Source organism: Aquarana catesbeiana, linkage group LG06 (genome assembly GCF_042186555.1).
Source record: "Aquarana catesbeiana isolate 2022-GZ linkage group LG06, ASM4218655v1, whole genome shotgun sequence".
Classification (NCBI taxonomy): Eukaryota; Metazoa; Chordata; class Amphibia; order Anura; family Ranidae; genus Aquarana; species Aquarana catesbeiana.
Window position 1 is genome coordinate 20135590 of NC_133329.1, and position 24675 is coordinate 20160264.

General features: G+C 41.9%; 1 protein-coding gene across 1 annotated transcript in view; it reads left to right on the top strand.

Moving 5' to 3' along the window:
- LOC141148215 (uncharacterized) overlaps positions 1–24675 on the top strand; it is a 268920-nt gene that overhangs the window by 50072 nt on the left and 194173 nt on the right. Inside the window, exons 5-7 of the mRNA XM_073635453.1 lie at positions 12448–12471; positions 14333–14356; positions 19357–19585. Of these exons, the coding sequence (XP_073491554.1) occupies positions 12448–12471; positions 14333–14356; positions 19357–19585 (277 nt within the window). The remainder of the gene's footprint in view (positions 1–12447; positions 12472–14332; positions 14357–19356; positions 19586–24675) is intronic.

A 24675-nucleotide genomic window follows, 5' to 3' on the forward strand; every position in this document is an offset into this window, starting at 1 on the left:
GAATTTACCACTAGCATCCTACGAATACCTAATCCCAAACTTCTCAGTCCAAACATGGAAATCCTCGGGATACAACTTCACTACACCTGCTCCATCACATCAAAATGCGATAGATAGATATAGAACATATCAAATACAGCACTACAAAGGCAAAAACACACCGCGACAGATAAATATACCACAGATTCTGTGGGACTTCCTTTTAAGCAAAACCTCCAATAACAGGAAGGGAATATCGCTCTTCTACAAATTCACCACCCCCCTCTACTTGCAATCCAAAACCCCCAGTATGGTAAAATGGGAATTTGAGTTACAAAAAGAGTTTTCTTTGTCCCAATGGCATGAAGCGATAAAATACAATCATAAATCTTCAGCATGTGTAGATCATTGGGACAATGCACAAAAACTCTCACATAGATGGTACATAACTCCGTATAGACTAAACAAAATGAACCCTAGTATCACACCTCTTTGTTGGAGAAACTGTCAAGCTATTGGCAATATCCTCCATATATTCTGGAATTGTGCAATTATCAAACCCTTCTGGCAAAAAATACAGAAACTACTTAGACATATCACCAGCTCCGACTATAACATTAGCCCTGCTCTTGCTCTTCTGAGCCTCGGTATCGAAAACTATCCTCCCTTGATGAGAAGAGTCGTAACCCATATTTTATTTGCCGCACGTATAGCAATAGCTAAAGAATGGCGTTCTACATCTCCCCCCAAGCTTGCAGAAGTCATTTCTAGAGTGAACGCTCAATTCACTATGGAAAAAATGCTAGCATATACAGAAAGGAGAGCCCCGAGTTTCCACAAACATTGGGAAGCTTGGAGTTCCTCTAAATATGCCTCCTCACATGGATGACAGTTATTCCATCCCCTCCACTACTGAAACATAACCATCTAATGTCTAGTGGTACAACACAATGTTGAGTATGGTCAAATAGGAAATGGTATTACGGATAGCACACACCATAGCAATACAACACGGCTTACCTCATATGGTGAAATTGAGAAAGTCTAACAAATGTATATTAGTCAATCTAAGTTTATTAGTACTATTGGTTAACAACAAGCTTACAAGGAACTTACATAATAATATGTATGAGTGGACCCTCAGTAAGGTCCTCTCAGGGATAACTTTGAAATTCTATGCAGAAAGTCTGTTTACAGTATGTACCCACAAGGGGTGACAGACTTGCGAATTTCGCAATGATCCAATGAGAACAGTTCTTAGTACCCTTACCAGTTATGCTGTTTTACGCTCTTAAGGTAATAAGTTCCTAAATGTCGAACAAAGTGTACATCTGAAAAATGTATAATCTACTTGCATCCTGGATTTTGTATATTTTGCAAATACACCAATAAAAATCTATTGATTAAAAAAAAAAAAAAATGCACTGATTATTGTGTAAATGACACTGGTAGTGAAGGGGTTAACCTGTAGAGGGCGGGGAAGGGATTAAGTTTGTCCTAGGGAGTGATTCTAACTGTGAGGGGGCTGGGCTACAAGTGACATGACACTGATCACCGCTCCGGATTACAGGGAGCAGACGATCAGTGACCTGTCACTGGGCAGAACAGGGAGATGCCTTGTTTACACAGGTATCCCCCCATTCTGCCTCTCCGTGACACAAACACGGGACACCGGTGGACATCATGGTCAAGTCTGTGCGCCCACTAGTACGTTGCTTTGCCTGCCTGTGCCATTCTGCGGACATATAAGTACGTTAGGCAGTTGGCAAGTGGTTAATAAATTACTTTAAAAACCTGTATACTGCGTTTTATTTTTGACACTTTTTTAGGTGAATGGGTAAGGGTTCAATGTACCGCATACTCATTCACATAGGGAGGGTGGCTGGGATCTGGGGGCCCCCTTATTAAAGGGGGCATCCAGATTCCAATAAGCTCCCTGCCCGCAGACCCTGACAACCAACGGCCACGGTTGTCGGGAAGAGGCCCTTGTCCTCATCAATATGGGGACAAGGTGCTTTGGGGTGGGGAGGCGCAGGGCCCCCCTGCCCCAAAGCACCCACTCCCCATGTTGAGGGCATGCGACCTGGTACAGTTCAGGAGGGGGGGCACTCGCTCATCCCCACCCCCTTTCATGACCTGCCAGGCTGCGTGCTCGGATAAGTGTCTGGTATTGATTTTGGGGGGAACCCCAAGCCGTTTTTTCGGCGTGGGGGTTCCCCTTTAAAATTCATACCAGACCGAAGGGCCTGGTATGCTCTTGGAGGGGGAACCCATGCCGTTTTTTTTTTAATTTGGCGTAGAGTTCCCCTTCAAGATTAGAGCACAAGTCGCATGCCAAAGTCAGGTCAGTCAAGACGGGGATCCAACTTTGATCCAACTTCAGTGATATTTAATGGGCTGAAGTAGGATCAAAGATGTACCAAAGTAGTGCAGGGAGCATTTTCAAAGTCGGACCGACTTGTGTTGGACCAGTTAAGACGCTCCCATAGGGAAACATTAATTTTCACACGTCATGCGACACGAGCTCCCAATGTTGGAGCGTTTGTCTCACCAGTGTGAACCCTCCCTAACACAGATTTAGACAGATTTGTGAAGAATATTTGAGAGAAATAGGCCTTTTGTGTACATAGAAAAAATCATAGATCTTTGAGTTCAGCTCATAATAAATAGGGGCAAACATAAAAGTTTTGCATTTATAATTTTACTCAGTGTAGAACACTTCACAATTTTTGAATAAACATATTATTAATACAAACATGATCAATGTGTATAAATAACAATCAGATGTTTGGTTACCCGGCTGCCACATTCGAATAAAAAATTAAATTCGACAGATTCAAAATGTATCTGTGACAGGAGTCACTTTTGGGCACAGAGTGACCAAGAAAACAATGAACCCTGAGAATATGATTGGATTACTTCAAATGGGACAGTAATATTCATTACCAATACCTCTCAAGAAATATGAAGATTTTATCCCCTGTACACTGTGAGGTCTATGACCAGGAAGTATAACTCCTAATATGGGCATTCCAGGAGGTTCAATGTAAGAGACCGACCGTCTATTGCTTAATGATGTTGCTGATGTCAATTCCAGCCACCTGTCTCTGTCTGTGTCTGCTATAATGTAAATCAATCTAGTATGACTTGTCACAGCTTCTAAGAGTCTTTCACTCATTGTGCTAATTAACCCTGCAATTGTATGAAGGAGTTCTGTGTTGAGATGTATGATAATGTGTAATGTATAGTTGGTGAGCTAGGAGACGTAAAGTCTGTCCTAAAGGTCATATCTCTAAATCATCTAGGCTGTCTAAAGGATTAGATAATTAACTCTGTCGGCTGTCATGGTGCACGTTGGCACCAATGACAAAGTCAGAGGCAGATGGAGTGTCCTAAAGAACGATTTTAGGGACTTAGGTGCTAAATTGAGGAAAAGGATCTCCAAGGTAGTATTCTCAGGAATACTACCGGTACATCGAGCCACACCAGAAAGGCAGAGGGAAATTAGGGAAGTAAACAAGTGGCTGAAGAGCTGGTGTAGTAAGGAGGGGTTTGGGTTCCTGGAGGACTGGGCCGACTTCTCAGTCGGTAACCGATACTATAGAAGGGACGGACTGCACCTAAATGAGGAGGGTGCAGATCTGCTGGGAATGAAGATGGCCAAAAAGTTAGAGGGGTTTTTAAACTAGGCGATGGGGGGGAGGGTCCAGAGACAGTGATAGCCAGCGCGAATGATATTCCAGAGGGTAGTGTTGGGGGCATTAGTGGTAGGTTAACCAAAGCACAAAAACACAAGTCCTAGTTGCAATTTTGAAACACCCAATACGAGGACAATATGCGACCGGTCTAAACTATGTGGCATGTTCACCAATGCCAGGAGCATGGCAGACAAGATGGGTGAACTAGAGATACTGTTGTACAAGGAGGATTTGGATTTTGTGGGAATTTCAGAGACCTGGTTCAACAGCTCTCATGATTGGCTGGCAAACATTCAAGGGTATACCCTATACCGCAAGGATAGAGAGGGTAAAAAAGGGGGAGGGGTATGCCTATATATCAAGAATAATGTACAAGCGAATGTGAGAGATGACATCACTGAGGGAGCTAGAGAGGAGGTGGAATCCTTATGGGTAGAGCTCCAAAGGGATGAAGCTAAGGGGAAAATAATACTGGGAGTATGCTATAGGCCCCCTAACCTGAAGGAGGAAGTGGAGACGGATCTCCTATCACAAATTGGATTAGCAGCAAGGATGGGAAGTGTTATCATAATGGGGGATTTTAATTATCCAGACATAGACTGGGCGGAGGGAACCGCGCATTCATTTAAGGCTCGCCAGTTCCTTAATGACTTGCAGGACAATTTTATGGGTCAGATGGTAGACGCACCAACTAGAAATAAAACATTACTGGATCTACTGATTACCAACAATACAGACCTGATCACAGATGTGGAAATACGGGGCAATTTAGGTAACAGCGATCACAAGTCAATTAGTTTCAGTATAAATCACACAAATAGGAAACATAAAGGGAATACAAAGACACTGAATTTCAAAAGAGCCAACTTCCCTAAACTACAAACCTTGCTAAAAGGCATAAATTGGGATAAAGTATTAGGAACAAAGAATACGGAGGAGAGATGGGTTTGCTTTAAGAGCATATTAAATAAGGGCATTAGCCAATGTATCCCATTGGGTAATAAATTTAAAAGAGCGAACAAAAATCCTGGATAGCTTAACTCCAATGTAAAAATGCATATAAAAGCAAAGGAGAAGGCCTTCAAAAAATACAAGGTTGAGGGATCATCCTCAGCATTCAGACTTTATAAAGAATGCAATAAGAAATGTAAGGGTGCAATTAGGATGGCTAAGATAGAACATGAAAGACACATAGCGGAGGAGAGCAAAAAAAACCCCAAGAAATTCTTTAAGTATGTAAACAGTAAAAAAGGGAGGACAGACCATATTGGCCCCATAAAGAATGAGGAAGGACATCTCGTTACAAAGGATGGGGAGATGGCAAAGGTATTGAATTTATTCTTCTCCTCAGTCTTCACGAGTGAATCGGGGGGCTTCAGTAACCAAAACTGCAGTGTTTATCCTCATTACACAACACAGAAAGCACCTACATGGTTAACAGAGGACGGAATTAAAATTAGACTTGAGAAACTTAACATTAATAAATCACCGGGACCAGATGGCTTGCATCCGAGGGTACTTAGGGAACTCAGTCAGGTGATTGCCAGACCGTTGTTCCTAATTTTTACAGACAGTCTATTGACTGGAATGGTACCAGCTGATTGGAGAAAAGCCAATGTAGCACCAATATTTAAAAAGGGCCCAAAAAACATCCCTGGGAATTACAGACCAGTTAGCCTAACATCAATAGTATGTAAACTCTTGGAGGGGATGATAAGGGACTATATACAAGATTTTAGTAATAAGAACGATATCATTAGCAGTAATCAGCATGGATTCATGAAGAATCGTTCTTGCCAAACCAATCTATTAACCTTCTATGAGGAGGTGAGTTGCCATCTAGATAAAGGAAGGCCCGTAGACGTGGTGTATCTGGATTTTGCAAAAGCATTTGACACAGTTCCCCATAAACGTTTACTGTACAAAATAGGGTCAGTTGGCATGGACCATAGGGTGAGTACCTGGATTGAAAACTGGCTACAAGGGCGTGTTCAGAGGGTCATGATAAATGGGGAGTACTCAGAATGGTCAGGGGTGGGTAGTGGGGTTCCCCAGGGTTCTGTGCTGGGACCAATCCTATTTAATTTGTTTATAAATGATCTGGAGGATGGGTTAAACAGTTCAACATCTGTATTTGCAGACGATACTAAGCTAAGCAGGGAAATAACTTCTCCGCAGGATGTGGAAACCTTGCAAAAAGACCTGAACAAATTAATGGGGTGGGCGACTACATGGCAAATGAGGTTCAATGTAGAAAAATGTAAAATAATGCATTTGGGTGGCAAAAATATGAATGCAATCTATACACTGGGGGAGAACCTCTGGGGGAATCTAGGATGGAAAGGACCTGGGGGTCCTAGTAGATGATAGGCTCAGCAATGGCATGCAATGCCAAGCTGCTGCTAATAAAGCAAACAGAATATTGGCATGTATTAAAAGGGGGATCAACTCCAGAGATAAAACGATAATTCTCCCGCTCTACAAGACTCTGGTCCGGCCGCACCTGGAGTATGCTGTCCAGTTCTGGGCACCAGTCCTCAGGAAGGATGTACTGGAAATGGAGCGAGTACAAAGAAGGGCAACAAAGCTAATAAAGGGTCTGGAGGATCTTAGTTATGAGGAAAGGTTGCGAGCGTTGAACTTATTCTCTCTGGAGAAGAGATGCTTGAGAGGGGATATGATTTCAATTTACAAATACTGTACTGGTGACCCCACAATAGGGATTAAACTTTTTCGCAGAAGAGAGTTTAATAAGACTCGGGGCCACTCATTACAATTAGAAGAAAAGAGGTTTAACCTTAAACTACGTAGAGGGTTCTTTACTGTAAGAACGGTAAGGATGTGGAATTCCCTTCCACAGGCGGTGGTCTCAGCGGGGAGCATTGATAGCTTCAAGAAACTATTAGATAATCACCTGAATGACCACAACATACAGGGATATATAATGTAATACTGACACATAATCACACCGATAGGTTGGACTTGATGGACGTGTGTCTTTTTTCAACCTCACCTACTATGTAACTATGTAACTATGTAACTCATGTTAATTAGGTTTCTGGTTACAGGTTGTATTTTCATCCTGCTGTATATATTTGTGTGAGATCTCAAAATAAAGAGTCTGATTCCTGTTTGACCCTCAATACAGAGCCTCGTCTCGTACTTGGGGGGAGAATTATTCGTATGGATTTCTTGTTCGGCTGATTGGAGTGTGTATACAAGTCCATCGGACTAAAGTCCAAAGTACAAACATGCATGCTCAAAACCAATGCTAAACATCAGCCAAGAATAGTTGGCCAACGGGTGGCGGTAAAGAGCTGAAAAACCACGTGATTTGGTGAAAGTTGGCTGAAAATGTTCTGCCGTGTGTATGCAGAACAAGTTCACGGCTAATGGCCATTCAGACAAAAATCCACAGAAAAGTCCGATGGAAGTCCGATCGTGTGTACAAGGCTTAAGACTTTTCTGTCCACAAGGTGACACCACTAGTCTGATTTCACTGCTGAATGACCAGTGTTGTCACCCATGTTACAAGAAGTGTAAAATTAACAAATCTACTTGTAGAATCAATAATACAACTATGAGAAAAAAAGGGAAAAAGGGGGGGAGGCGGGGCATTGGGACTTTATATGAAACACAACACTAGGGCAAGCTAGGTCATCAGTTGGAAATAAAAATCATTTTATTGATACTTCATGGGAGCAAAGTGCAATAGATGATGGACACATAAAATCAATAAAAAACAGTATAAAGTAAATAAGACATTATTTGTATCACATGGTAGTCATATGGTAATATCTCATACATTATAACAAATGATATATGTTGATGCTAGCAACATTACCCCCAACATGAGTATGCCTAGTAAATAATAATCAGATAAATTCGATGACCTGAACATAAAAATGCTCATAGTAGATGCATGATTGCTGTGGCATGACATCAATTGGTGAATGCTGTATTGTAAATGCTCGACGCGTTTCGTGGAAGTTGGTCCACTCATCAGGAGCAGCTAAATGGGAGTACCTGAGATATGGTGTAATAAAGTAGTAATTAATAGTAATTAATTTACACCAGGAAGAGAGGGAGCAGTAACTATGATCCTAACACTCTTACCTGTGAATATGTGGTACACTTAGAATAGAACATCTATGGTATTGTTCATGGTGGTAGGCAGATAAGAAGGGTGATAGTTCTCCCTTTCCATGCACCTTGGCACTAATATATTAGTTTTTCTTCATTGGTATCATTCTCCAATCGGGGATCCTCACTTTCACTACACTTATGCACATTGGATTCTGGGGTGGGCTGTCCTCCTCCCTATCTCTCTCCATTTGCACCTCATTTCTCATCTATTCCTGTGCTGGTTGTCACTGGTGTCACAACCCTATTTTCGCTCCCTTTCACATCACATCCTTCACTCAGTGGTCCTCCTACATATTCCCCTATCTTTATTACCATTATAATTTTTATACACTTATACCATTTACAATAATTATATTTTACAGTCATATGGGGTCATCATTATCTATACCAATATGTTGGAGGAGGGACCCTCTTGTCACCTATTCTCCTACGTGAGTCCTGGGTTGCCCCGCCTTGCCGCCGCCTGGTCACCGCCTCAGCTCCCGGGGGGCTGATACTATCACCCTTCTTATCTGCCTACCACCATGAACAATACCATAGATGTTCTATTCTAAGTGTACCACATATTCACAGGTAAGAGTGTTAGGATCATAGTTACTGCTCCCTCTCTTCCTGGTGTAAATTAATTACTATTAATTACTACTTTATTACACCATATCTCAGGTACTCCCATTTAGCTGCTCCTGATGAGTGGACCAACTTCCACGAAACGCGTCGAGCATTTACAATACAGCATTCACCAATTGATGTCATGCCACAGCAATCATGCATCTACTATGAGCATTTTTATGTTCAGGTCATCGAATTTATCTGATTATTATTTACTAGGCATACTCATGTTGGGGGTAATGTTGCTAGCATCAACATATATCATTTGTTATAATGTATGAGATATTACCATATGACTACCATGTGATACAAATAATGTCTTATTTACTTTATACTGTTTTTTATTGATTTTATGTGTCCATCATCTATTGCACTTTGCTCCCATGAAGTATCAATAAAATGATTTTTATTTCCAACTGATGACCTAGCTTGCCCTAGTGTTGTGTTTCATATAAAGTCCCAATGCCCCCCCTTTTTCCCTTTTTTCTCATATACATAGGGATGGAGACCTGTGTACTGGATGGTCATGGTCTCACATAAAGTCCCACCAATTTTTCTCTTCAAATATACAGGGATGGAAACACACACTAGTTATTTTTATCTACTTCATCATTGCTGTTGTCCTGCATCAAGTGCTTATATATTACTTGCTAGTTTGGGACACCCTTGTTATGTTTCTACTATTCCATCTGTCAATGTTAGGCTGGTTAGCCTCTGGAGGGTGGAGTCCATCCACTCCCGGGAGCTGCGACGCGCACCGTTGTTGTCCCCCTGTCCCCTGTATCACAGATACGGGATCGGGGGCCTCCCTCCGCTGCGCGTCGACGCCACGCCCCACACGCCAGCATCTCTGACGTCACATTGACGCCATGCGCTGACGTGCAGTTGCCCACCTGGCGTGCTAATTGACGGAGGCGGAGGTTCCCTATATAGGCGCCGGCCGCCTATGTGGGACTCCTTCCGGTTCCTCCCTCACAGCACGATCCAGCGTGACGTTGGCGGTACCTCGCTGGCTGGCCGGCTGGTCTATGCAATCCCAGGTAATCACCTATCTCCCTTTCCATGCACCTTGGCACTAATATATTAGTTTTTCTTCATTGGTATCATTCTCCAATCGGGGATCCTCACTTTCACTACACTTATGCACATTGGATTCTGGGGTGGGCTGTCCTCCTCCCTATCTCTCTCCATTTGCACCTCATTTCTCATCTATTCCTGTGCTGGTTGTCACTGGTGTCACAACCCTATTTTCGCTCCCTTTCACATCACATCCTTCACTCAGTGGTCCTCCTACATATTCCCCTATCTTTATTACCATTATAATTTTTATACACTTATACCATTTACAATAATTATATTTTACAGTCATATGGGGTCATCATTATCTATACCAATATGTTGGAGGAGGGACCCTCTTGTCACCTATTCTCCTACGTGAGTCCTGGGTTGCCCCGCCTTGCCGCCGCCTGGTCACCGCCTCAGCTCCCGGGGGGCTGTTACTATCACCCTTCTTATCTGCCTACCACCATGAACAATACCATAGATGTTCTATTCTAAGTGTACCACATATTCACAGGTAAGAGTGTTAGGATCATAGTTACTGCTCCCTCTCTTCCTGGTGTAAATTAATTACTATTAATTACTACTTTATTACACCATATCTCAGGTACTCCCATTTAGCTGCTCCTGATGAGTGGACCAACTTCCACGAAACGCGTCGAGCATTTACAATACAGCATTCACCAATTGATGTCATGCCACAGCAATCATGCATCTACTATGAGCATTTTTATGTTCAGGTCATCGAATTTATCTGATTATTATTTACTAGGCATACTCATGTTGGGGGTAATGTTGCTAGCATCAACATATATCATTTGTTATAATGTATGAGATATTACCATATGACTACCATGTGATACAAATAATGTCTTATTTACTTTATACTGTTTTTTATTGATTTTATGTGTCCATCATCTATTGCACTTTGCTCCCATGAAGTATCAATAAAATGATTTTTATTTCCAACTGATGACCTAGCTTGCCCTAGTGTTGTGTTTCATATAAAGTCCCAATGCCCCGCCTCCCCCCCTTTTTCCCTTTTTTCTCATATACATAGGGATGGAGACCTGTGTACTGGATGGTCATGGTCTCACATAAAGTCCCACCAATTTTTCTCTTCAAATATACAGGGATGGAAACACACACTAGTTATTTTTATCTACTTCATCATTGCTGTTGTCCTGCATCAAGTGCTTATATATTACTTGCTAGTTTGGGACACCCTTGTTATGTTTCTACTATTCCATCTGTCAATGTTAGGCTGGTTAGCCTCTGGAGGGTGGAGTCCATCCACTCCCGGGAGCTGCGACGCGCACCGTTGTTGTCCCCCTGTCCCCTGTATCACAGATACGGGATCGGGGGCCTCCCTCCGCTGCGCGTCGACGCCACGCCCCACACGCCAGCATCTCTGACGTCACATTGACGCCATGCGCTGACGTGCAGTTGCCCACCTGGCGTGCTAATTGACGGAGGCGGAGGTTCCCTATATAGGCGCCGGCCGCCTATGTGGGACTCCTTCCGGTTCCTCCCTCACAGCACGATCCAGCGTGACGTTGGCGGTACCTCGCTGGCTGGCCGGCTGGTCTATGCAATCCCAGGTAATCACCTATCTCCCTTTCCATGCACCTTGGCACTAATATATTAGTTTTTCTTCATTGGTATCATTCTCCAATCGGGGATCCTCACTTTCACTACACTTATGCACATTGGATTCTGGGGTGGGCTGTCCTCCTCCCTATCTCTCTCCATTTGCACCTCATTTCTCATCTATTCCTGTGCTGGTTGTCACTGGTGTCACAACCCTATTTTCGCTCCCTTTCACATCACATCCTTCACTCAGTGGTCCTCCTACATATTCCCCTATCTTTATTACCATTATAATTTTTATACACTTATACCATTTACAATAATTATATTTTACAGTCATATGGGGTCATCATTATCTATACCAATATGTTGGAGGAGGGACCCTCTTGTCACCTATTCTCCTACGTGAGTCCTGGGTTGCCCCGCCTTGCCGCCGCCTGGTCACCGCCTCAGCTCCCGGGGGGCTGTTACTATCACCCTTCTTATCTGCCTACCACCATGAACAATACCATAGATGTTCTATTCTAAGTGTACCACATATTCACAGGTAAGAGTGTTAGGATCATAGTTACTGCTCCCTCTCTTCCTGGTGTAAATTAATTACTATTAATTACTACTTTATTACACCATATCTCAGGTACTCCCATTTAGCTGCTCCTGATGAGTGGACCAACTTCCACGAAACGCGTCGAGCATTTACAATACAGCATTCACCAATTGATGTCATGCCACAGCAATCATGCATCTACTATGAGCATTTTTATGTTCAGGTCATCGAATTTATCTGATTATTATTTACTAGGCATACTCATGTTGGGGGTAATGTTGCTAGCATCAACATATATCATTTGTTATAATGTATGAGATATTACCATATGACTACCATGTGATACAAATAATGTCTTATTTACTTTATACTGTTTTTTATTGATTTTATGTGTCCATCATCTATTGCACTTTGCTCCCATGAAGTATCAATAAAATGATTTTTATTTCCAACTGATGACCTAGCTTGCCCTAGTGTTGTGTTTCATATAAAGTCCCAATGCCCCGCCTCCCCCCCTTTTTCCCTTTTTTCTCATATACATAGGGATGGAGACCTGTGTACTGGATGGTCATGGTCTCACATAAAGTCCCACCAATTTTTCTCTTCAATAATACAACTATGTTATGGGGTCTCAGAAAAAATAAAAACTGCTGTGTTAAATTAATGTTACTGACAGACTGCATCCCATATGACATTTTTATTTTGCCTATAGTTACACTTGAAGGAAACTGATATTAGTACACATTACATATTAGTAATAGTTGCTCTTTTATATCAGTCCTGTGACTTCTCACCAATTCTCTTTTGTTTTTCTATCAGTCTGCTGGAAACTGGCTATCCCCGGTAAGTAAGACTCTTTGTTCTTATTATCTATAACACTACCACCTCTCTGCCTCATCCACTCTGATAATAATATAAATACATTGATATGAGGATGTATAGACATTTATAGAGATCAGTCTGTGGATGGAACAAGATTAGTCCTGGTAATAGTTCTACACCAGACTGACACCAAACTAATAAGACCTGATGATAGGACAGTGTCCATTCTAGGTGGATGGAGGACTTCATCCCAATGGAATCAGATGTTTAATGACGGAATATTTGATGTTGGATCTGGCCTGGTTGTTCTTGTGAGTTCGGAATGTATTTTTTATTCCGTGTGGTAAAATTGTCAACCATTGTCCTGGAAGATCTGCTTTCCTTCCTCAGAATCCAATCTGGTGGAGTTGGTGAGATACGTGATTAGAGGGTTTTATCAACTCTAAGCTTCATCAAGTCATACCATTTTACACCCCATTTCCAGGTCGTTGTATCATCATCCTGTCTTTATATGGTGACTTTTCCCATTTACTTCTGTTACCTGCTATGTTAGAAGATATAACTCCAGGTAAATAGAACACTCTATGATCATTATCTGTATCACACGTATGTTTACAATGACAAAAATATGCCAAAGAACAGATATACAGTAACATAATTACCCAGATAACAAAAGTCGGCAGTGTTCTGTAATAGATGCAGGAACTTTGGTTGGAAATGTTACACAATTTTTCCCAAAATACATCATTGCCAGGACAGAAGTCAACTCATCAGACTCATCAGACTCCATTGATATGTACCGTATATACTCGAGTATAAGCCAAGTTTTTCAGCACATTTTTTTTGTGCTGAAAATGCCCCCCTCAGCTTATACTCAAGTCAAGCACTTTTCTGCAGCAGAGAATGACATTTTCTGAACCGACTTTGGGGCCCTGTATCTCGAGGCCACTTGGAGCTAGGAACCCCAGCTATATGTTGTAGTGCTAGTTCCACTGGGTTTGCACACCAAATTTGGGGTTCCTAGCACCAAGTGGCCTTGAGATATGGGGCCCCAAAGTCGGTCAACTGTGTCCATCTGCAGCAATGTCATTTCGGGACCCTTTGGGTCCAGAGACCCCAAATTTTGGCTGCAGCTAGGGGGCATCTAGGAACCCTTAACTACTGAGTTTAAAGTTCGGGGGACCTACGGCTGCAAATGGGCACAGTGAGGCTGCAAATGGGCAATGCTGACCCTCCTTTCCATTTACAGTAGCTGCGCATTTCTCACCCTAGGCTTATACTCGAGTCAATAATTTTTCCCAGTTGTTTGTGGTAAAATTAGGTGCCTCGGCTTATATTCTATTCTGCTTATATGCGGTAAACTACGATTTTTGGGTTGACCAACTATGACAGAAAGAGGCTAATTTCTTCTTATCAATGAATTGCTTCATGTTTTGTGGTTCTTTTCTTGGTGACAGATCAAATTTAAAGCAAACTTGGTTGGATTGAAATATCCATCCCACCAAAACAACAGACTTGCTTTAAAGACAGCACTTCAGGAACATATCCCCAACATTATTCCACTCCACCACTGCTCCATCCAGCTGCTGGGATCAAAAAAGTAAATGAAGGAGCTCATTGCCTAGGCAATTGGATGCAGGTAGGGTGTCCACAGCCCTGTGTAAGCTCCATCTGGTAAAACGTTATAGACTTTTCTTTCTTTGCTTCTGACAGCTGAATGGAGCAATGTAAGAGTGAAGGAAGGATGAGTATGTGCCGCTGTATAAGTGAAGCTTTTTATTTGGCATGTATGGGCACAAGCTCAGGTAAATCTGTTCTTGATATTTTATTTTTTTATAACAGCACTGTGTCCTCTAATCAATGTTTTTTGTTTTTTGATCAGGCCGCTGAAAAAGTTAAACCCTGGGTAAGTAAGGCTCTCCAAGATTATCTATATAACTACCACCTCCCTTATTCCGATTCACCCTTTAATTCTGACTTGTCATGTTGTTGTACAGACAAATATATGAAGATATCTATAAGGAATTATATCATGTAGGATTTGCTCCGCCCAATACAAGTTATATTTAATGAGTGCACCTAATTTCATCATAATTTATTTATTTTATTATTTTATTTCAGGTACTTATATAGTCCCGTCAATTTACGCAGCGCTTTACGTATACATTGTACAGTCACCTCAGTCCCTACCCTCAAGGAGCTTACACTCTAAGGTCCCTAACTCACATTCATACATACTAGGGACAATTTAGACAGGATCCAATTAACCTAACATATAATATAAGACAGGTGAAAATCTCTGTGTGGGACCCAAATACTGTATATTTAATTTCTTAATTTCAACTGTAAATGGGTGTCCTCTGTGTGGAAGTATCTATTTTGCGCTGAACTTTTTACCTTTGTTTAGTTCAGTTCACTCTTATTTAGATAAATGGCACCGAGGCCTGCATTCTTGGTTTGGCCATTGTATCATTATTAAAATGAGTATCTTACCAAAGTTTTTGTATCTTTTTCAGACATTACCCATTCTATTTCTGTAGGGGGTTTTTTTTGCCCAATGAGTGCCCAGGCTCTGCAGACATCTTTTGATGCTGCCCAAATGTCATGGCGGAATAGCTGTGCTGGATGCATTTAAATATTATCAAGCTGCTCATCTTGGCAGAGTGGTTGACTGGTGCAGTCACAGAGATCTTAAACTATGGACAGCCATTGAGCAACAGTTTAGCTCTGTTCCTCTACACAGGGCACCGTGGTGTTACGCAGATTTACCAGCTTCTTTTAAGACGCACCCCATTATAGGTCCTACACTTAGAGTAGGATCCATGGCTTGTCGGATTTCTAGACTTTCTTCCATCACCACTGTTCCCTATACTGGGAAATCCTGGCTTTCCACAGGTATAGCGCCTGGCCTGCTTTGTAATCTATCAGATAGGGGATGCTCTCAAGCCTCTAATTTTTTTTATTTCCGATAGCTGGCCTAGGGTCTCTACACTGGTGCAACTAGGGGGCCAATATTGATTAAAGTTCTAACAGGCACTGCAGCTATGCCATTTTTTTCGATCATTAGGACCCCCGGCAAATTTCCGACAACAGCGGACACCGGTTGAATTGTATTGTGAGGATGGAGTATAAGATATATACCTTGCTAATAGCCCCTCTAGATGATTTTTTTGACGCCGGGCCTTAGCAAATGGGAAAGAAAATTTGAACAGAACATCTGCCCAGGGTCAGAACATTATTTATCTTTCTCTGAAGTCATCTATTTGTACAGAAATTCAGGAAACTACTGTATTTATCAGTGTATAACACGCGCCGGCATATAACACACACCCCAAGTTTAGGAGGGAATTTTAAGGAAAAAAAACTTTTAGGAGGGAAGTTTAAGGAAAAAAAATCTTACATTTAAATTGCCATCAATGCAGCCTTATCAGTGTCCATCTGCAGCCATATCCAGTGTCGCTGCAGCCTTGTCAGTGTCATTGCAGCCCTGTCAGTGTCATTGCAGCCTTGTCAGTGCCATTGCAGCCTTGCCCCAGTGTCATTGCAGCCTTACCCCAATTTCATTGCAGCCCTGTCAGTGTCATTGCAGCCTTGCCCCAGTGTCATTGCAGCCTTGCAGTTTAAAAATGGCACCGCCGAGATACACAGCCGGTCCTGTGTATCTCGGCTCCTCTCGGCTCCTCTCGCAGTCCCGCCCTATGATGGACATAACACAGGTCCAATGGTGGGACAGGGCGTGACTGTGAGCAGAGCCGAGCGCTGCCGATATACACATAGCCGAGTTTACGTTGCTAGGCTTGGCTCCTCTCGGCTCCGCTCACAGTCCCGCCATTGGACTTGTGTTATGTCCATCATAGGGCGGGACTGGGCATGACTGTGAGTGGAGCCAAAAGGAGCCGAGCTTAGCTGAGTACACTCGGCTATGTGTATATCGGCGGTGCTCGCTCCGCTCACAATCAGCGGAGATCTTGGGGATCGCGTATAACACGCACCCACGATTTTCCCCTGATTTTTAAGGGGAAAAAAGTGCGGGTCATATAAATACGGTAATTATAAATTACTAACGCGATGGTATCGTACTCCGTCAGCTCTTAGTAGGTTCTTTCCAGAGGCCTCAGACCGTTGCCAGCGATGCCATGAGGAACAGGGTACCTTATTTCATATCTTCTGGTTTTGCATGAAGATCAAACAGTATTGGTCGGAGGTACAGAAGATCGCACAAAAAAAAACAATCCTCCTTCTATTGCTATGTGGCTTAATAAGGTCAGGAGTATTAATGCAATGGAAGACCTAGTGCTTACTGCTCATGCTCAAGACAGAAAGGAACAACACACCAAAACATGGTCACACTGGGATAAGTTTGTATATTCAGATGAGGGGAAGTTACTTCTGGAAAGCTGTTCAGGAGATTGAGGTCTCCCTCTTTCTCTTGTTAATACATACACACAGTCCATCGCCCTTGGGTTTGTTTTGTTTTGTTTTAGGTTTTTTTCTTGCTTTAAAAAGAAAAGGGAACTGAGGTGTCCGTCTGAGTAAACCTTGACACACTATTTTTTCATCTCCTTAGTTATGGAGAGGAAAAAATGGTGTAAGCCTTAGCGATATGTAGTATTTTGGTTTCTTGCTCTATAATGCTGTATTGTTTTGATACATTTTTTGTATTAGGTGAATGTGACACTTATTTTGTGGTATATTGTATTTGATAGATACTTGATTCTTTTATATAAATAAAGAATTAAAAAAAAAAAATGAAAAGTTGACCGGCGGACTTGATCAGAAATCCTCTGTGAAAGGGGCCTATACCAATCACTCTGCAGGTGGACAGGCAGACAGTGAGAGTGCATTACAGCCAAAACCAGGATACTGGAGTGAGACCAGCAGCTATAATGGAACAGGAGTGTTGCATGGAAGAAAATTGAGTCATCTATGGCTTGCCTAACATTTCCGTTTTTTAAGAAAGTGCCTATTTGTTCCTTTGGGGTACAGTTCAATTGTGTAATTCTTTCTTGTATACATTCCTGCAACAGTACAATATCTTACACTGGAAAGCTTTGATGTGTATATATTATTATTATTACAGGTACTTATAAAGTGTTGTCAATTAACGCAGCGCTTTACATATACATGTTATATATTCACATCAGTCACTGACAATAGCACCTGATCCTGACCTACTGATGCTCTCTGTTTATTGATATTTGGTGTATAATGAACAGATATCTCTTCATTATTATACCCTAATTAGAAGGGTTTCAAGAGAATGTCTTATTCTGTGAGATGCAGATTTACATGATTAAACATTGGTTTTGAAATGTTCATGTTATGTTGCATTGTAAAACCACTGACTTATAATCTTCTTGCATATCCATATTATGATATTTACATTTTCAATAAAAATGTATTGAAACATTATTATAAGTTATAAGTTGTTGGGGCAACATAACTCCACTTGATTACAGGCTCTGAAAAACCATTGGTTAGCAGATATATCAGACCTCTCGGATGACAACTGGGAAGAACTCCTTAATACGTATTTTGTCACTGCAATTTCTGCTAGGGACAGAATGATACAATTACATATCTTCCATAGAATCTATTACACTCCTCTGTGGCTCTTCCGTATGTGGAAACTAACCAGTCCCATCTGCCGTAAATGTCTTAAGAACATAGGTAATCTAATCCACATGCTCTGAAGCTGTGAAAAAATACGACCACTTTATTGCAACTAACTTTAATTTACCCAATATTTGCAGTCCAAATGTATATTGGCAATCTTCGAGGATGTGGAGTTAAGCTCATATAAAAAACAATTCCTACGCTTCCTATTATATTATGCCAGGAAAACGGTAATTTTGTAGTGGATACACTCCACGCCGATTCCACTTAATTAATGGAAAAAAAAACTAATTAATCAGGTACTGCTAACGTACAAACTCACATATGAAGCTAGAGGATGTGCTAGTAAATTCATGAAAATATGGGGAGAATGGACTGAACTTACAGATACATGTGAACTCCCTGAAGTTGGGCTGAACTCCTGAAGGATAATTAAAGAGATGAGTCTATTGGGCTGGGATGGGGACTAAAATTTCTATTTGCCTGTGATATCTGAGGAATAAGAACTATGGCGGCTTAAGTTTCTACTATTCATTGCTATATGTGCAAGTGTTTAACTGGTTAGGGTTGTTTAGTTTAAAATGTAAAATATTTCTATTCGTCAGGGAATTGACCAAAAGAGCTTCCCGTTATGAACATATGTAGATTGTGGTTGGGGGAAAAAAATGTGCTTGTGAAAAATACACTTGATACTGGCGAATTGATAATTGTACACTGAATTTCCTATGTACTATGTTTCTAATCTATCGTTTATGTGATAAAGATTAATAAAAAACAGTTTAAAAAAAAATGTATGGAAACATAAAGCAGTCACATCCTGAGTAGAGAAGCCTGTCCACTGCCAGCATGTTATAGAGAAGGAGCCTTGCTTTCTGGTTGGAAGCAGTGATCTCTCTGCAGAGGTTTGACACGCCCCCTGCTGAGTCTGAGCCAGAGCTCTCTAATAAGCAAGGCTCCCTCTCATTGGTTTAAGGCTGGGTTCACACTAATATGGGTGGCTGTGGGTGCGGAAATTGCAGCGATTCCACCCACAGTCAAAATGCGCTGCTGTTTAAAAATTCTTAATGGCTCCCCCACGTACCTCAAACCACAGTGTGTATGCGGGTGTTGGAATCGCAGGGAAATTGCATGGTGAAAATGGTCGTTAAATGAATGTTCTGCCCGTGCAAATGCAGCCTGCAGACCCGCTATAATGTGAACCTAGCCTCATTCTTTGTCTGTGTACAGAGGTACTAATAGTTTTGCATGCAAATATTTGTATGTTCATTTTTTTTTTTTTTTTCGTTAAAGTGCAGAGTTGGGATCTTCTCCAGATCAGCAATTAGTGATGATTCCTGGATAAAAGAACTGCTCCAGTCAGATCATTTCAAGGATCATGTTTCAGATGTCACACATTATGATATGAGAGACTCTTGGATGTGCTCCTTCCGTATCCTGTACTTCCCCAAGAAGAAAGAACAAATCAATGAGATAGATGTCACAGATGTTCATCAGATACAACACTTCAGAAGTCTTCTTGGTAAGAGATAATATAATCTCCATATTTATTTTATAGATGTAAATCCAAACAGTAAAATTTAATATAAAGTTTAACATTTTAATGTCATTTGAAAAGTCATTGTCAATATTAAAGGATAAGTTCACAGGAGGTAAAAAAATTTCCTATTTTTCTCTAGGAGTCTGTAAAGTTTTGCACCCATGTTTAGCAGATCACTGATGCCATGCAGGTCTCCTGTAGACTGTCAGTGTGAGGTGTCTTCTCATACCTCGTACATCATATGTGCAATTTTACACTGACAGGAAGAATCCATCAACTTCCAGAGCACTAAACAGTTGCAAAGGATGTCAGTAGTTGTAGTTCATTCATTCACCGAACTCTGTGAATAAAATGATGTGGCCATGTGGTCGGAGCCCCACACGGTCGTTCCCTTTTCAAAAACGGATAGCTAGTATGGGGAACTTCTCCCTCTACTGCTGTCACACAGATGGCTCGGATCAGCAAAACATTGCAGGAACATGTTTCCAAAGCTGAAGTTATCCTCTAAATCTGCAGCTTACATTTGAATAATGCCTGGTGATCCTGCCATGCAGGTACTTGTTCAAACACTTCCTGTTTATCATGTAACATAATTCGGAGGAGGTGCTTCTCAACTGTACTCCTGAGATGAAGGCCTCTTGAGCCACCTCCCTAAGGAAAGAGAGCCTTGACTGATGGGGGCATGGCTAGGTGCTGGGACAAGGAGAACGATTGGTTAAAATATGGGTGATGGGATGGGCCTGAGCTCAGGAAACATGTGCCCCCAGGGAATTCTGGGTCTTTCAGAGAAGTCGTTGGAAGAGCTGCCCACCCTCCCGCCCCTCTTTTGTTTTGTTATGGTATGTCACAGCTTGCTGCGGTTTTCTTGGCCTTGCCAGCAGTTAATGTTGCTGTAATGGGCTATGCCCTTGATGGAAAATTGGAAGTAGGCTGCTTGGGTTAAAGGGCATGGGTGATGGGGGATTTGATCCCATGGTGTTACATTAATTGGGACCTAGGCCCATTGCGCCTCAGCAGTCATGTCATCCTGTCACACTCAGTTTGTTGTGCAGTCATGGTCCACCATTGTACAGGGCATTATTCAACCCAGAAGACTGGTGTCATCTCATGTAGGAGAAGAGGTACAGTGGGGGATATCCCCCAACTGAAAATTCGTACTACAGCTACTACTGATTTAGAATTTTTAACTTATGGCCCTATTTTTTTTTGAAAAAACAAAGAAAATTAAAATGTCAGTGTAACAGACTACCTGACACCCCACCTAGGTATCTCCATCAAGAAGCTGCTTCTCAACTCTGGAACACAAGGCCAGTGAAAATAGCTAATATAGCTAATTTAGAAAAGAACTGGGCAACGCCAGTTTTTGGAGCAAACCAGAAGAACAACTGCTTTATTAGAGAAACACACAGAGTTTATACAGAAAACCATCAGATAAGAGCCAATCCCATTATACCAGACACTGGCCACCTCAGACAGCCCAGCACTCCCATAGGAATACATTATACTAGGGCTTTTTTTCAGCTGAAACTTGGTGGAACTCAGTTCCACCACCTCTGAATCAAGCCCTGTGCCCCCTGCTCAGCACTATCACTGGTAAACACAGAAGTCCGACTCCGATCTCCTGAGCGGCTGGATGGGGACAAGGAAAATGCAGGTGCCGGGGTGCATTGCATATGCCGACACCCCCACTGGATGATCTCCCTGCAATTTAGAGAGAAGGAGCCACCTACAGTGTGCGGGGAGATACTAGAGCCGGCTGGATGCTTCAATTTTATAACGCAACAAAAGTAAGACATGTGGAAGATGGTAAAGCTCTTAAAGAGGGTATTTAATGCCCCTTTAATACCCTCCCACTGTTAGTGAAATTTGATCACACCCATTATTTGATGGGGTTTGGAAAGTGTGTGTGGGGGAGGGGGTTATTATGGGGTCGTGGTTGAGTTCCTGCACCTATTTTCTGAGTAAAAAAATCCCTGCATTATACAGTAACTAGGAAGTCAAAAGTCAGTTAAGCCTGGTACATGCTATTCGTTTTTTTTTTTCAGCTGGAGCCGCTGTACTAACCATGCCAGGTTAATTCAGTGATCTCCCCCCTGAGCTGTTGTGTTCTGACAGGGGGATCCCCCGCCAGAACACTCTGATCAGTGCTCTCCGCCGTTGGAGGAGAGCGCTGATCGGGAATCAGTTTACGGATGATTTTCCAGCATGCTCGCCGACAGACCAATATACACACGGCCGATTGTCGTTTTTTTTTACCAGCCGTTGTCTCCCAACATTCAGCCTGTGTGTGCTCTGCCCTTCTCACATTAACCTGATAATCCCTTCCTCCCCTAATGCCCCGTACACACGAGAGGAATTTCGGTTGGAAAAATAGTGGATAATTTTTCCCACAGAATTCCGCTCAAGCTTGCCTTGCATACACACGGTCACACAAAAGTTCTCTGAACTTTCCACCGTCAGAACGTGGTGATGTACAACACTACGACGAGCCGAGAAAATGAAGTTCAATGCTTCCGAGCATGCGTCGAATTGTTTTTGCGTGTTGGAATTGCATACAGACGAACACATTTTCAGATAGTAACTTTTTCCGACCGAAAAATAAAGTACCTGCTCTCAATCATTTGCTGGCGGGAATTCCGCCAGCAAAAGTCCAATGGAGCATACACACGGTCGCAATTTCCGACCAAAAGCTCTCATTGGAGTTTTGCTGGCAGCATTTCCGATCGTGTGTACGCAACATCAGTCATGCATAACTATGCAGAAATGGCTCATTTAGTTGTATGGCACTTTTCTGTACAAAAAGCCATATTATATTATTTCACACTTTCAGTTGGTTATTTAGATCATATACATTTTGTTTTTGGCAAGTCCTTTTATACTGAATAACACAAATTACTGTACAACCATATCAGCCCCCCCCCCAAAAAAAAATTGTGTTGACAGGCTGTTGGCAGAAAATCTGACCGTTTGTACGCTCCATCTGACAACTGTTATCTGATTTTCCGCATACCAATGTTGGATGGAAGGCTTTAAAATTTTCCGCGAACAACAGTCTGTTGTCGGAATGTCCGAGCGTGTGTACACAAGTCTGTCGGACAAAACTCCAAAGTACAAACACGCATGCTCAGAATCAATGCTCACCATAACACTAACACTAACATTAGCAGAAGGTGCCCAAAGGGTGGCGCTAAAGAGCTAAAAAAACTACGTAGTACGTAACTACGTTCGTGTTTGTTGGCCGTCAATTCTTTGTCATTTGTATGCAAGACAAGTTCCTAGCCAACGCCCTTCGGACAAAAGTCCTACGCTTTGTCCGAAGAAAGTCTGATTGTGTGTATGAGGCTTTAGTATGTCAGTATGTGTAGATAGGACCACACCAAAGAAAAAGAAAAAACAAGATTTGTATTCTTGTTTTTTGTCCCTACTACGAGTACAAAGAACAAATCACGCACACACATGTGGTTTTGCTGCTATTAACAGGAGTAAGAAAATGTATTTTATCGTTTTTTTTGGTTGTGAGTCATGATAATGGCATAAATAAAATGTTATATATATATATCTATACATATCTATCTATCTATCTATCTATCTATCTATCGATATCGATATAGATATATATAGATATATCTAGATATACATATATCTATATATATATATATAGATATATATATATATAGAGAGAGATAGAGACATCTCTCTCTCTCTCTCTCTCTCTCTCTCTCTCTCTATACATATATATGGAGATATATATATATATATATATATATATATATATATATATATATATATATATATATATATATATATATATTTATTTACTATAGGCCAGTTCTCCTCTTACAACAAAACAAAACAAAATCAGGAGATGTCTGTAAAGATTTCCCAGCAAATAAAAGCCCAATCTGTCCTGAAAAAAAAAAACCTGTATAATTCAACTGGATACACTAAGCAGTTGTGATGATACAGTATATCCAGTTTTACTAACACAAGTTGCAAAATTGGGTCTGGGTGTTAAAGGGAACCTCAACTTTCACGGGAAAAAACATAGCATATAAAAATAATAATATTGCAACACGAATCATATTTTTTCTTAACAAAAGTGGAGTTACACTTTAGTGCCAGTTCACAACAGTGCATGGTGTGAGATTGCATATGATTCGCACCGCACTGCATTGCAAATCACATACAATGTCCATGCGATGCGATTTCAGCTAATTCAGCCATACAGATATGGTTTGGATGAATTCACATCGCATTTAGACCAAACACGCACAGGACCCTATTTTTGGTCCGCACCAGAATCGGATCACATGGGTGTTCACACCCACGCAATCCGATTCATGCCTGAAGTGTCAGTTCGCAGTGCGATATGTGAGTTGAAATGGGGTGTCATTAACAATGTATTGACACTCCCCGCAGTTTGCATATGGCAGTGCGAACTGCATTGCGAGTCCCGCATTGCACAAGTGTGAATCAGCATTTAAAGGGGTTGTAATCCCTCCTGTTTTTTCACCTTAATGCATCCTATGCATTAAGGTGGAAAAACATCTGATAGTTACCGGCCCCCCAGCACCCCCCGTTTTGAATACCTGAGCCCTGGAAAGTCCCGCATCGAGAACGCGCTGCATCTTTGCCTGGGGTCCTTGATTGGATAGATTGATAGCAGCGCAGCCATTGGCTCCCGATGCTGTCAATCAAATCCAATGAGGCAGGCGCCAGGTGGGGCGGGCGCTGGGGGGGCGGGGCTGAGTCCTGCATTCGGTGGCTATGGACGCGGAATGCTGGACAGAGGAGCGCGCCCTGCAAAATAACCCCCTTGGGAGAGCTCTTCACACAGGGGGTTATCTGAGGCGGGGAGGAGCCGAGAGAGCCACCGGGGGGACCCCAGAAAACACAGTTCGGGGGCCACACTGTGCAAAACAAGCTGCACAGTGGAGGTAAGTATGACATGTTTGTTATTTCTTTATTTTTTTAATCCAACCTTTAGTATCACTTTGAGGTTTGTTTTGACATTGGTCAAGAAGAGGTTAACTCTAAAACTGCCTTATTGGGCCTCCCTATGACTTTCTCTT